The 14,433-nt window shown below is 51.8% G+C and overlaps 6 protein-coding genes across 6 annotated transcripts; 4 read left to right on the forward strand and 2 right to left on the reverse strand.

Annotated features, from left to right (window-relative positions):
* Positions 1-415: 415 nt before the first annotated feature.
* NCS57_01321700 (Zn(2)-C6 fungal-type domain-containing protein) lies at positions 416-2,683 on the forward strand (the record flags this gene model as incomplete). The annotated part of the gene is made up of 5 exons (XM_053062863.1): positions 416-774; positions 842-1,540; positions 1,606-1,695; positions 1,751-1,840; positions 1,903-2,683. 5 exons carry the CDS (start codon positions 416-418, stop codon positions 2,681-2,683), a joined length of 2,019 nt encoding a protein of 672 aa, XP_052907758.1.
* Positions 2,684-3,328: 645 nt separating this feature from the next.
* NCS57_01321800 (uncharacterized protein) lies at positions 3,329-4,712 on the reverse strand (the record flags this gene model as incomplete). Its single annotated transcript, XM_053062864.1, has 2 exons — positions 3,329-4,524; positions 4,583-4,712. 2 exons carry the CDS (start codon positions 4,710-4,712, stop codon positions 3,329-3,331), a joined length of 1,326 nt encoding a protein of 441 aa, XP_052907759.1.
* A 731-nt stretch (positions 4,713-5,443) lies between these two features.
* NCS57_01321900 (uncharacterized protein) lies at positions 5,444-7,434 on the forward strand (the record flags this gene model as incomplete). The annotated part of the gene is made up of 2 exons (XM_053062865.1): positions 5,444-5,821; positions 5,893-7,434. 2 exons carry the CDS (start codon positions 5,444-5,446, stop codon positions 7,432-7,434), a joined length of 1,920 nt encoding a protein of 639 aa, XP_052907760.1.
* A 500-nt stretch (positions 7,435-7,934) lies between these two features.
* NCS57_01322000 (Aldo-ket-red domain-containing protein) lies at positions 7,935-9,123 on the reverse strand (the record flags this gene model as incomplete). The annotated part of the gene is made up of 2 exons (XM_053062866.1): positions 7,935-8,865; positions 8,915-9,123. The coding sequence occupies 2 exons, from the start codon at positions 9,121-9,123 to the stop codon at positions 7,935-7,937; spliced, it is 1,140 nt and encodes a 379-aa protein (XP_052907761.1).
* A 695-nt stretch (positions 9,124-9,818) lies between these two features.
* Positions 9,819-11,141, forward strand: NCS57_01322100 (TauD domain-containing protein; the record flags this gene model as incomplete). Its single annotated transcript, XM_053062867.1, has 5 exons — positions 9,819-9,910; positions 9,979-10,017; positions 10,084-10,279; positions 10,331-10,428; positions 10,508-11,141. The coding sequence occupies 5 exons, from the start codon at positions 9,819-9,821 to the stop codon at positions 11,139-11,141; spliced, it is 1,059 nt and encodes a 352-aa protein (XP_052907762.1).
* A 615-nt stretch (positions 11,142-11,756) lies between these two features.
* On the forward strand, positions 11,757-13,749 carry NCS57_01322200 (uncharacterized protein; the record flags this gene model as incomplete). The annotated part of the gene is made up of 5 exons (XM_053062868.1): positions 11,757-12,076; positions 12,124-12,230; positions 12,286-12,480; positions 12,528-12,662; positions 12,710-13,749. 5 exons carry the CDS (start codon positions 11,757-11,759, stop codon positions 13,747-13,749), a joined length of 1,797 nt encoding a protein of 598 aa, XP_052907763.1.
* Between the last annotated feature and the right edge of the window lie 684 nt (positions 13,750-14,433).

Here is a 14,433-nt window from a genome sequence, read left to right on the forward strand (position 1 = left end):
CACTCAATTGGCTGTTGGTAACCCCGACCAATCTGGTAATGACGCCTCCAAGACCCTGTCATTGCGTCTTAGCTGAAGAAACCAATCTGGATTCGGTTCGATGGCGTGATGGAGACCAAGACACGGAGCTATCTTAGATATGAGAACGGTTTTTTGGGGCAATCTGGAAATCTGAGAGCCCCAGCCAGAAGCGTAGATTTTCGATGAGCCAAGCCAGGAACAAGTTGACGCAACCGCTATCAAACAAAGCTGATTGGCCCGCTTTCTTGTTTCCAACGGTAGAGGCTCCACGTGGGGAACCTAGACCGGGAGGATATAAGAGGCATCAGCATCGCGGAGCTCCGACGAAGTGTAGTTCCCCACCAATTGTGCTATTTTCTCCCTACGTCTGTCCATCGCGGAGGCGCCGCTGAAGATGAATGCCTCGACAGAAGCTCGATATTTGCTCCTGGGAGATCAGAGACCCCACAAGATCCCTCGCATCGAACCGGCAGCCCCCGCGATTCATCCTCCCTGGCCATCAGGGGATTCACAGATTCAGCACAACGATTACCAACATTCAAGTCGGCGTGGGGCCGAGGATGAGGTCCCAGATGCACGTCCTACTGCTGCGTCGCTGCCCGCAGGTACCGGCCAACCTCCCCGGACCAGGGGAACAGTTGCCTGCCGGAAGTGTCGGTCGCGGAAAACAAAGTGCGACAATCAACGGCCGAGCTGCGGATATTGTCTGAAGATCGGCGAGCCTTGTGTGTATGAGGCGGAAGCCAGCTCCTGGTAAGCAGTTGCAGCTACACCTCCAAGCCTGTTGCCCTCGGAGTGCATCATGCTAAGCGCAAGACAGCTGCCATGTTTTTGGACGAGAGGTTCTGCAAGCTTTAAACGAGCTTCGAGAAATTGTCTCGAAACCACCAAATGAGCGATTGCCGGTTGATAATCTCGAAGTGACTACTAGCAATAGGGAGGATGTATCCCCTTCAAGTGGCCCAGTCTCCGTCGTCACATCAACTCCTCAGCCGGCAACTCCAAGTAGCCATCTACGACTTAGGCCAGCGTCGGCATCTCTACGCTGGACCCAGAAAATCGAAAACATTATCCAGTGGCGCATCTTCCAATCGCATATTGTAGCGAGCGACATATATCCCGACGCCGATCTACCAGTCACCCTAGACCACTCAATGCCAAGCACCGATAGAAGGCTCCTGACTGACCTCGAATCGAGGTATATCCATAGCGTGCACCTGTTTAACCCCATATTGCATCTTCCAACACTGCACGATCTGATTCTTCGCGTCGCAGAAAGCCAGTTCGATTGGTCACCAGAGACTTGCCTTGTTGCTCTTGTGTGTGCCATCGGTGCTATGACCGAGCCATTAGACACATCACAAACACCTGAAGCGTCTAGCGTTGTCAACCCAGACGAGTCTCGAAATCGTAGCGACCCCATCCTGGCCATTAGGTACTGGAACGTCGCATCTAAGCGCCTGGGCCTCGTCCTCGACCGGAATGACATAACGGCTGTGCAATGTCTGTGCCTGGCAGGGTAAGAATGCTGCACTGAAACCGTCAATGTTGTCAAGTGCTAGTGTGAAGCTAACTCGGAAGAAGGATATGGCACATGCTCAACCTACAACCGCTCCAAGCCTGGAAGTACTTTAGTCATGCTGGAAACGCATGGTTCTGCACAGTCATGCGCAAGTAGGCATATTCATGACTCGGGACAAATAGGGTTCGGTACTGACAAGGTGTAAAGTGGCCCGTTGCCTAAGCATCCTGAACGAACTCACTTTGGTCCGATCTGCGTCCAAGATGCTCTTTGCTTCACAATTTGGAAATCTATCTGGTACGTCTGTTCATTTTCAGCTGCCCTCTGCCACCGACTCACGCTCATGCATCTTTATTTAGCGAGCTGCACCCCGAACTTTCGCTTCCCCCCTCAGTGCTTCAGGACTGCGAAGTTCTTCGACCATTTCCAACACTTCCAGACCTGGACGATCCAAGACTTGACGATCCCTTGATCAACAGCGAGCGCAGTTGGCTCTACTACCTCGCTGAGATTGCTGCACGGCATCTCATAAATGACCTCCTTGAATGCCACGTTTACGACTTCGACAACCTCCAGCGGGCGGATGTTGTGCGAATGATACGCCACACCGAGATATTCGAGGCCCAGATCGACGAGTGGCGTTCATCATTACCTGCTCAACTCCAATTCGATGTGACTACCGACTGGACTCTTCCCGAGCTAGATCACCCTATGACAATGGTGTTGAGGCAGCGGTACCTATCGAGCCTCGAGTTGACATACCGGCCCTTGCTACGGTTATGCACCGACTTTTCTCTGGAAGATTTCCAAGGATATGAAGCACCGCTTCTAAGCAGTGTTGTGAAACTAGCTTCTCAAAATCTACGATTCTCATACTTGAAGATCCTCAACACGAGCAAGAGTCTCCACCAGGGGACTTGGTTCAACCTCCGCAGCTTGACCGGGTCATGTCTGAGGTTTGCTGCGGTGGAGAAAGCCCAGCGGGACGGAAAGCTGGCTGGCGCACAGGAGGTTCGGATCCCGCCGGATTGGAGATCATGTGTGATGAAAGGGATAGAGACTCTGCAGCCGTACTGGGCTTCAAAACGCGGTGGAGGAGCAGGTTTGATGGACCTGATGGACCAAGCCCTGGCGATGTAGGGACATTTTGGATTTGATAACGCCGGGGGGACGCCTCCCTGTTATGCATACGGAGTTCTTTATCCTTTGAACTGGCTCACGCTCTTTGTTGTTGTTGTTGTTGTTGTTGATGATGATGATGACCTTTCCAACAGTGCCATTGGCCACAAGACAAAGACCAAAGTCACCAATACTTGACAGCGTAAAAACACAACCCATAAACTCGCAATCTGTCAACGGTTCTGACACTGCCTTGCGATTTACTATCGTTGAAGAGGTCACCTACTGTCAATGTATCGAAGGACATGGGGTTTCCACCAAGTCAACATGAAGCTATTCGTCTATCTAATCTAAATCCGGCACTTTGCTTCCTTGCATACCTCCGACTAACACATCTATCCATCGCTCACACAACTGCCTAAGAGCGCCCATTTGTGACCGGCTGCGGGTAAACCCCAGCCCCGTGCATCATGAGCCTATCTATTGTCGAGTTATTAGGTCTTCTGAATTGCAACTGCGCGAACTGTATCATCCGGGCCACTGGAGTCGTCGTTTGGCTGATCCAGGGACTCTATCGTGCTTCCTCTATCGATTCCGCGTTTTCTGTATCCATATTAGCATAAGACGTCGATGAAAGGCCCAACCAACGGGCCATGGTGGGCAGACTTACTCCCGTGAATCCATCCACCAACTGAGCGGATGCGAAAGGAGAATCAGGGCGACCGACATGCCGATGCCAAAGGAAAAGCCTTTGGTGTACCTTGGAGCTTCCACAGTCGGGTAAGTGAGGAGTCCGACCCAGGCCGTGGATGATTGTGCCCAAGCAGCTCCGATGATGAGCGTGATGGACCGCTGAGCAGGAGAATGTCTCATAACATGGTTGACCCAACTAAAGACGACGGTGGAGGTTGACGCGGCAGCAAAGTTGGTCATGAAAGCGAACCATTTGGCTCCCTCTGGCACGTCCCAGACAACCAGAATAGCTAGGCCGACGATGTTGAAGATGTGGCCGCCTGTCAGGGCCCAAACAGGTCCAACCAGTAGATCAGAGGCGAACGCAGTCGCCAGAACAAAGAAGATGCCGCAGACGGGCTGTAACGTTCCCAGCTCATTGATCCTGGGAATTGAGTAGCGGTCAAGGCTTCTGAGCCACAAGAGATAGGCTCCGCTAGCTTGCGCTCCCCCTGAGTTCCAGAACAAGGTCAAGATGACCAGGAGTGCCCAGAAGAGTGGGTTTCTGACCACCTGTCGCACTGATTTCCACTGGAACTTCTCGGATGTTGTGTGCCCAGCAGCCTCTAGCCGTGAGGTCGAGAGATCGACATCGGCTTGGCTCAAAACTATCCGGTTCGGCATAGCTGGGGTGCCAGGGATAACAAAGACACCAAGAATGCCGATCGGGATGGTGATGACGGCGCAGATGATGTACATCCACCGCCAGCCAGCCAATCCATGCACATCATGGAGACGTGCCGATGTTCCAGCTTGGATCAAACCAGCAGTCAGCACACCCAAAGTGGTGCCGTTGTAGAAGATGCCAGCACGACGAGAGATCTCATCCTTTCGATACCAGCATCCGAACATGAATTGAATCGATGGATAGAACGCGGCCTCAAAGAAGCCAACGAGAAAACGGTACCCCATGACTTCGCCAGCGCTTGTTGCGCGAAATTGAAGGAGGGTGAAGAGGCCCCAGAGGACGTCGACGGCCGGGATCAGCCATTGGAGAGGAACGTGGGTGAGCAGGAACATGAAGGGAAGTTGACCAACGACAGCTCCAACGGTATACATGGTCTGAAACTGGACGAGTTCATTGCCGTTGAGGTTCAGGTCTTCCTTCATGCCCGAAACGTACGCATTATCTGTTACCCAGTTAGATGCTTGAGTTGTGAGAGATAGTTATCGGGTGAGTAGTCATACTGATGTTGGACTGGTCGATATACTTGACCCAATACGCGAGGAATACATAAGGTACGATGAGAAGATCGAGTTTGACAATCAACTTCCTCTCTTTCGGTGAATCTGTGGCTGCAAACCACCTGATAGCCATGGTGAAGGTGTGGGCTTGAAAGAAACGCGTGATCTTTAACGATGGCTCGTCGATTGCTGTGTCTTGATGTTTCTTTTTTCACTCATGAGGGCGGTCCTGAAGAGGCACATATAGAACTATCCTTCCACCGTATCTAGACATATTCGAGGCTATCTAGCCACGGCATGGGCCAGAAGACGTGCTCACATTGGAAATTCACGTAAGTCCGCCACTGAGAAGGTTCTGACGAGTTGGCAGTCACCTTCAGGTGCCAGAAGGCGTGCTTCGATTAGAAGTGCACGCAAGCTCGATGCTTCGTAGCTAGTTACAGGGCAGCCGAGGCGAGGAAGGCAAGTCGAGAGATGTGGTAAGTCCGGCAAATCTCCGTGTTTGACCGGCCAGGGCTAGACTAACTGGAAGGATTCTTGGCTGTCGGGGAGCTCGCCGATGGCCAGACAGGGTCAAAAGCGTGGGGACAAGATCCATCTTAACCAGGTTCACCTAGCCGAATTGGCCGGCCCCCGGCGGTGTGGGGCCGGCTGGAACCCGTTCGCCGGTATCCATCGGGAGTCATCCGCCGTCTATGTGGCTATCACATCATCGAGCCAAGCCAGGATCGCTTAGTGAGTGTTCTCAAAGAATACCGAGAAATATCAAAATGATGAACCTCCCTCCTAGCGATGCTATTGCTCAGCGCAAGCCCTGACAGAAGGCCATCCTTGGAAAATTCACCCCCCTCGTCATAACACGCTATGGCCGTCATCTCAGATGCTCAGCCTGAGGGCAAGTCCCCTACACTTGGGACCTCAGTCAACGGCGAGAACCTGCCATCTAAGCTTGAGGAGCTTCGCGTGCAACCTGACGCGGTGAACGGAACTGTGACCAACGGTGCAGTCGCCCCGGGCAGCCACAGTACGGAGGACGAGAAGCCCAAACAGCCGTCACGCCTCGAGACCGTGGCATCCTATCCGGTATCAAATCTCACGCTCGAGGACCGTTGTATTGACGACTTTCGTCCCCTTCGTGTAGCTGTCATTGGCGCTGGGCTTTCTGGCATCCTCTCTGGGATTCTGCTCCCTTTGAAGGTGCCCAACATACAACTGACCATCTTTGAGAAGAGTAAAGAGTTGGTAAGTAAACTGATCTGTTCTTTCACTTCTCTCTAAGCGTGGGTGAGAAGTGCTAACATTCTCATCGACAGGGCGGAACCTGGCTTGATAACATTTACCCAGGTGTCCGATGCGACATTCCATCGCATGTCTACCAGACTACCTTCTCCCCCAATCTGCAATGGTCCGAGCAGTTCGCCGAGGGAGCCGAGATTCTGGAGTACTGGAAGAACTTGGCCAAAAAGTACGACATCGCCCGGTTCCTGCGTATGGGCACCTACGTCGAGACTGCGCAATGGGATGACGCGCAGTCGACCTGGGCTCTCACTTTACAGGACGTGGACTCCAAGCACACGTCGGTTGAAAATTTCGACTTTGTCATCACCGCAATTGGTCGCTTCAATGAGTGGAAGTTGCCCGATTATCCTGGCATCAAGGATTACAGGGGCCATCTTCGACACAGTTCCAACTGGGACCCGACCTATGATCCCACTGGAAAGACCGTCGCCGTCATTGGCAATGGCGCCAGCGGCATTCAACTAGTCCCTGAACTTCAGAAAGTGGCCAAGCACATCGATCACTATGCACGCAACAAGACATGGATCGCCGCGGGATGGGGCGGCCGCGAACGCCAGTTTGGACCAGAATACATCCCCGAAGAGCAGATCAAGTCCTTTGACAACCCAGACACCTACCTGCAGTTCCGCAAGGACGCAGAGGACCGGTATTGGAGAGGGGCCAACGCCATGACGGCAGGTACCAAGGAGAATGCCGATTATCGACAGAGGTTCATCGACATCATGCACCGACGGTTGGAGAAGAAGCCTGGCTTGGCCGAGAAGATGATACCTGACTTTTCGCCTCATTGCAGGAGATTGACTCCTGGTCCCGGATACCTGGAAGCGCTCACTAAGGATAACTTGGAGTACATTCAAACCCCCATCTCCAGATTTACTGCTACCGGTATTGAGACGGTCGACGGCGTTCATCGTGAAGTGGATGCCATCTTCTGTGCGACCGGCCACAATATCGACTTTGCCCCTCCCTTCTCCATCCGTGCCCGTGGCGTGGATCTAAAGACGGCATGGAAACCTGAGGGCGAGATTGGGTATCCAAAGACATATCTCGGAATGGCGAGTGCTGGGTTCCCCAACTTGCTCTTCATCGGAACTGTCCACACCAACGGCATCGCCGGTACCTTTATTCACAGCATTGAGAACCAAATCACATATTACGCCAAGGTCCTTCGCAAGGTATCCAGCGAAGGCATCAAGACCATCACACCATCCGCCAAGGCTGTCGATGACTTCATATCCTACGCCGATGCATACTTCCCCACAACCGTCATGACTGGCAACTGCAGCTCATGGGCGAACGGTGGACGTCCCGGCGCGCGGATACACGGCGCCTGGCCCGGCAGTGCCTCGCATCTGAGCTTTATCCGTCGGAACCCCCGATGGGAAGATTTTGAGTACGAGTATGTCTCGGGCAGTGGGAACAGGTTTGTTTTCTTCGGGAATGGCAGGACACTCAGAGAGGCGGATCCCAACTTTGACATTACGTCGTATTTGAAGAGGGACCCAGCTGATATTGATCTCCGCGATATACACGAGAGTTGGCATAACTGGCCGTAGGTTGTTGGACTATTCGGTAGCTTGAGCTGATAGAAATCACGGTCAATGGCCGTAACAAGGTTTACTGAATAATTGCCCGTGAAACATCACACCTACAACAGTGAAGTACTGGAGAAAAATCAATATTATGCCCTTTACACTTCTATAATAGCTGCCGAAACAAATTCTAAGCTAACCCTGCCCATTAACACCTTGTCCAACTGCGCACTGAGGAGCTACACTGTTCTTGGGGAGCAACCTCAGCACCAACCCATCCACAGGCTCCTCTGTAGTTTTAATGGTCATTTTCTGACAGAAATTGCTGACAGAGTTCCTTCATCAGAGCTAAAACTCACAGAAAGCCTTTATATCAGGTACAAGTGTGACATTCATGTACTGATTTGCTAATGGAGGCTCCTTATTCCAGGCACCACGATCAGAAGACATCGAATCGCAAATCACAGCATAGCAGCCATTGTTAACTATCTAAATACAATCCTATAGCTATGTATACACACAACTCAGTCTGCAAGAGGAGGCAAAATAGGGTGTATGTCGTCGACATAGTCAAACAGCCCGCGCACATTGGCAGTGCGAACGTCTCCAGGCCCTCTCGGTCCACGATTTGTATTTCCGCTCAGGAAGTTGTGGGGAAATCCGATATCAAACGGGTAAGCGGTTTCAATCTCCCCAATCTCCTGGCCTGTCAAACGCAGACCCAGAGCTTCGATGTTGCCTCGGATATGATCGAGCTTTCGGCCGCCCAAGATTGGAAAGACATATGGTGATTTGTGCAGCACGTATTCCAGGGCAACCGATGTGATTGGGACCCTCTTCGCATTGGCGATTTTCTCCAGCTTCTCCGAGACCAGAGCCTCGCGACCGTTGTTCATCGAGGGCATGTTTCGACCATCCACTTTGATCTGGTCCTTTGGCTTGAACAGGCCACGACCAAGCGTACCCCATGGTGCCAAGCCCATTCCTTCAGCTCGACACATGGGTATGATGTCTCGCTCGAAATCCCGATCAGCGGCGGACCACCGACCCTGGTATACCGAGAATTGCCTAAGTCCGTGCTGCCTCGCGTATTCGTTGCACTTGACCACAATCCAAGCTGGCGTGTCCGAGATGCCTAGGTACAGGACCTTGCCCGACGAAACCAGGTGATTGAGAGACTGCATGATCTCGGGTATGTCTGTTGTCATGTCCCAGAAGTGGAGGTACAGGAGGTCGATGTACGTGGTCTGGAGTTTCTTGAGGCTCGCTTCCACAGACAAGTGCAAGCTCTTGCTACCATTACCACCAAAGTTAGATTGCTGACGGGTTGATTCCGACCTGGACTTGAAGTTGCCCGTGTACTTTGTCGCCAGGACGAACTCGTCACGTCGTCCGGTTTTAGACAGCCACTCGCCCAACCACTTCTCAGACTCTTCTCCCTGGTAACTCGACGCTCTAGATGGAGGCTTAGTATTGGAATGCAGAACATAGGACCCCTACTTACGTGTCAAGGAAGTTGCCTCCCTGCTCGTAAAAGTAGTCAAGAATCTCAAACGCCGTCTCCTTGGTGCACTCGCCGAGCGAATCGTTCATGACACTCCCGAAATTCATGGTTCCTAGACATATCGGGCTTACAAACACCCCTGCGGTTGGAGCCAGTAGCCGGTGGCGGCCAAGCAGGCTCTTGGGAGCTGGAACGGTGGGAGGTGCCATTGTAGAATGCTTCACGACTCAGGATCAGGGCTGGGGGGGCACAGGTTGCAAAAAGTGACGCCATCGACAGATGGAACTTATTCAAACATTGACTCTGGCAACGCCTTTATGGCAAGTAACGTATTGGTCTGTTGCATCGCGGAGCGAGGCCGATGTGGATCCTGAGCAAGACATTTGCCTTGGCCATGCAGAACAAGGTCTTATTGGACTATGATTGCGTGATTCGTCACTAGGCAGATATACGCATTGGAGCGTCTGCGTCGCGGAGCCTAGCCGATGTGGATCATATAGATCTAGCTTAGCGACGTGAGATAGGGTCGTCAGCATCGCGGAGTAATGCCGATGGGGGCCCCGTACGGGTATTGAGTGGCGAGGGATGGTGTTCGGTTCCGCGACGGCTCGTCTCCACCCCTGGATTGCATCTCGGACATACGCATCTCGTAGTGGTCGTGACGAAGGATCGATGGATTTGCAAGTCCTATCACGAACTTCTTGGTCAGGATGGCGACTTGTCTAGGGTACCAATGAGGTTTCTACGGCTTGGGTTTCCAACATCACATTCGGTTCTAGAGCGGGGAGCCATCTGCTTGCAGTTTCCGATTGCGGGAAGTCGTACATACATAATACAAGATCTCGGTCCGTAACAGAAGAATAGATCGACTTTTGAGACCCTCGCAAAGCTAATTAAGTAAGAAATGTCGTCTATCACTACTACCGAGGAGTCCTTGCAGGGTGGCGCTGTGAAGTCTCTGTCCCACGACAAGACTTCACCCTCACCTCTCGAGTTGTACGTGCAAAGCATGCTTGCATCCTCGCAGTATGACAAATTTGAACCTAACGCTACGTCTTTGACAGATATGGTCTCCCCTACTGGGGCAATGAGAATGGACAAAAGTATGCATACGCTCTACCTCTACTGCATTGCACGTGAGAACGAAACTAATCACTATGCGGGTACAGGATGCCCCCTCTCGAGCTCTTTGAGCACTATGAGCACGGCAAGGATGCGGATCCCGAGTTTGGATCCCTCCTAAAAGAGGGCGTCAAGATTTCCGACATCACCAAGTCGATCGGTGCTGAGGTCACTGGTGTTCAGCTCTCTCAGCTGGATAACAAGGCAAAGGACGAACTGGCACTCCTTGTGGCACAGAAGAAGGTATGCTACCGCGATAGAGACCCGAGATAACACCTAGCTGACGTGTCAAAGGTTGTCGTCTTCCACGATCAGGACTTCAACACTATCCCGATCCAGCAGGCTGTAGACTTTGCGAGCTACTTTGGCAAGCTACATGTCCATCCCGTCAGGTAATTACCCCTGTTTAGTATCCCAAAAGGCTTCTTTGGCCGCGATTTGACGTACCTGGGCTCATCCTCTCGCTCGCAGCGGCGCTGTTCCCGGGTTCCCTCAGTTGCACATGGTCCACCGCGGCCTCGATGATGTAGGCCATGACAAGTTTCTCGAGACTAGGACTACGTCGGTCTCGTGGCACAGCGATGTGAGCTACGAGTTGCAGCCTCCGGGAACCACATTCTTATTCGCCATCGACGTGCCCGAGGCCGGAGGAGACACTCTGTTCGTCAACCAGGTTAAGGCTTATGAGCGACTATCTCCTGCATTCCGACAGCGATTGGAAGGGCTCAAGGTCGTGCACTCTGCTCATGAGCAGGCTCGAGCTGCACTTGAGAATGGTGGACAATTGAGGAGAGAACCAATTACTTCTGTGCACCCTCTTGTTCGAACACATCCGGCGACGGGTGAGAAGGCGCTTTACATCCAGCCTCAGTTTGCCCGCTCAATTGTGGGATACAAGAAAGAAGAGAGCGATGCCCTGCTCAACTTTCTTTACCACCATATCGCCTTCAGTCAAGATCTTCAGTGCCGGGTTAAATGGAACCCTCGCTCGGTTGTCGTGTGGGATAATAGAGTCACGGCTCACTCAGGCTTAGTGGATTGGGAGGGACCTCGCTTTAGGTATATTGCCCGTCTAGCAGCACAAGCTGAGGTGCCCACGGAATAAGTACTTGTTGGCATTTAGAGATATTCTATGGCCTTAATGCTGGCTCTACAGCAAAACAGTTCCAATCAACTCAGGTTTCTTGCCCCCGTAGCACATAGACAAATCTTGAGCTCCGTGTCCGTAAATGAGATTGCCTTCGAGTTGACATGGGCGCCAGTTGGAAATTGGACGCGCACTCACTGACTTACGCGTTGCCCAACCCTTCACCCTTTAAAGAAAGCCTGTCAGCCCTTGATAGATCTGATCCCGAACCCTGATTGGTGGGTTTATCTTACACAGTCGAAACAGTCGCTGGTCGAAACTTGGCGCGTTTCATCAACCCTGCGACCATCAATGTCAGGAGATCTGATCCACCACGAGTGCTGCTCTACTCCCGTTGAAACGGAAATTATCTCCTAGCGAGCGGAAGATCGGGTCATTCTTCATTAATATCGAACTCTACGCTATGTTTGGAACGTGCATTTTTTCCGCGGCTTCATTATCCGAAATGCGGATCATGTTTTAAATGTTGATGATCCCCAGGCTGATCTTGAAATGTTTCTTTTGGTGTTCTGAATTTTCGGTCGTTTCTTCTTGTTTATTTGTTCAATTCACTCTTTTTCTCTCTTTCCAACTATGCATCACTCTTTTATCTCGGCATTGATTGCCGTTGGTTCCGCCGTTCAAGCTGCTGCGCAGTTGAGCGGCAAGGTCGGGCCCTCAACCAGCCGCGCTGACAAGGCGGCCGTGAAGACCTGCAACGTTATGGACTATGGTGCTACTGCGGATGCAAAGACCGACAACGGCCCGGCTATCCAGAAGGCGTGGGATGATTGTAGCGCGGGTGGTGGCGAGGTGTACATTCCCGAAGGCGACTATGGACTTGGAACATGGTTGAAGTTGTCTTCGAAGAAGGCCATGTCGTTCCGTCTTGATGGAACTCTTTACCGCATTGGGTGGGTACGGGAATGGACTTTGTGCCGACATCACTAACATGCAACAGCACCGATGGCGGCAACATGCTCTTTTTCCAGCACATGCAGGACTTTGAGATGTACAGCAGCAACTCCAAGGGCGCTATCCAGGGATACGGCTACGAGTTCCACAAGAGTCTGTCTAACACGGAGTGGAGTGGCTATGGAAATAAGTGCTAACCTTGGAATAGACGACGAATATGGCCCCCGAATCCTCCGCTTCTACGACGTCAAGGGCTTCTCGATTCACGATGTTGCGCTAGTTGATGCCCCTGCGTTCCACTTCTCTCTGGATACCTGCTCCGATGGCGAGGTCTACAACATGGCCATTCACGGTGGAGCTCGAGGCGGCCTAGATGGCATCGATGTTTGGGGTTCCAACATCTGTGAGTCAAAGTTATGTATCACCATGAGAAAGACTAACAATTTGTAGGGATCCACGACGTCGAGGTCAGCAACAAGGATGAGTGTGTCACGGTCAAGAACCCCTCCGACCACCTCTTGATTGAAAACATCTTTTGCAACTGGTCGGGCGGTTGTGCCATGGGCTCTCTAGGCACTGATACTGGTAAGTTAACAGACATGGATATCAGAATTTGGCTAACCACAGACCAGACATTCACGACATCAAGTACACCAACGTCTACACACACAACTCCAACCAGATGTACATGTTCAAGTCCTACGGTGGCAGCGGCACAGTCTCCAACGTCGCCCTCAACAATTTCATCGGCCACTCCAACGCCTACACTCTCGATCTTGACGCCACTTGGTCATCCATGAAGCCTATTGAAGGTGATGGCATTTTATACACCAACATGTCGTTCTCTGGATGGTCTGGCACCTGCGCCAATGGCCGACAGCGTGGCCCTATCAAGTTCAACTGCCCTCCCGACGTACCCTGCACGGATATGCTTGTCGAGGACTTCAACGTGTGGACTGAGTCTGGAAGCACGGTTGAGCACGGATGCAAGAACGCTTACGGTTCGGGAGTTTGCCTAAAGGAGGGAGCTGAAGCCGGAGCATTCACAACTACCCAGACCGTCACTGCAGCTAGCGGCTACTCCACTCAGACCATGGACGGTGAGCTGTCTACCGATCTTGGCCTGTCTGTCTCGATCGCCATTCCTACTATTAGGGCCTCATACTTCCCCGGCGTGCCTGTTATCAGCGCCCGAATGGCTGACTCTGCCGGCGAGTCCAAGAATGCGGTCAGCGATGCAACCTCAGTCAAGGAGACCGCACCCGTTGAGACCTCTGCCCCTGCGTTTGCTGCCTCATCTGCCGAGGACGCTGCATCCATCGAAACCCCTGCTCCTGTCGTCGAGGCATCGTCTGCCGAGGATTCTGCGCCCGTCCAGACTTCTGCTCCCGAGGCCGCTCCCGTTGTGGATGTGACTTCTGCTGAGGACTCTGCCCCAGTCCAGACCGGAGGTCCCTTCTTCCCGCCGTTCCAGAGCTTCGGTGGCCCAAACATGCCAGACTTTGCCCTGGCCACAACCCTTGAGACCGCCATCAAGCCCTCCGAGACCCAAGCCCTTCCAGACACAGAGACCGAGACCAGTCTTCCTGCTACTGAGTCTAGCGTCAAGAATTCCAATGGATCTTCCTCTTGTAATGCTAAGAGACGCCGACGTAGCCAGGCCAACTACTAGATGATCTAAAACATTGTGTTTACTTGGTCGTAGGTTTCTGAAATTACACTAAGCACTAGCTCCATCAGATATTTCGAGATAGCACATCCATCGGAGAACTTCAACAGTATATAGTTTTCATATCTTAAATAATAAAATTTCTACATCTCGCTTTAGAATTAGATTTGTGAATATGTTCCTAACTAGGTAGCTTGTTATTGCAAAGCTTAGAATACTTATATTTAACAAACACCGCAGCAAGGATTAATATATTTAACCTCATGATAGATAAATAATCGGATAAAGTGATGAGATGATAGTGAACTTAGTTTAAAATCTTTTTTAAGCATCCCATATTCTTCAGGTAAAAATCCTGTTCACGCAGGCATGCACCTGACATCCATGAAAGGGGCCCACCTTACTTGTCACCTACCCTATAGATTGTTCAATTTTGGCCCATGGATCAAAGACGGCATCCTGTACAAAAAGCTTGTGGGTGCCAGGAGCAATATTTAGGCAGACTTCATAGTCACTAACACTTTTGAAACAAAACTATTATGTTTGCACTCACGACGGGCTTGAGTTTTGATCAGGTTTGACGTGAACTTCACAACACCTACATGCTCTGTGTGGAGCATGTACAGACTGTGCGAAGGCCTGTGGGGCCCTAGCTGACCAATGCCAATCACAGCTCGGACGGGTCTT

The sequence above is a fragment of the Fusarium keratoplasticum genome, chromosome 11, assembly GCF_025433545.1.
Source record: "Fusarium keratoplasticum isolate Fu6.1 chromosome 11, whole genome shotgun sequence".
Classification (NCBI taxonomy): Eukaryota; Fungi; Ascomycota; class Sordariomycetes; order Hypocreales; family Nectriaceae; genus Fusarium; species Fusarium keratoplasticum.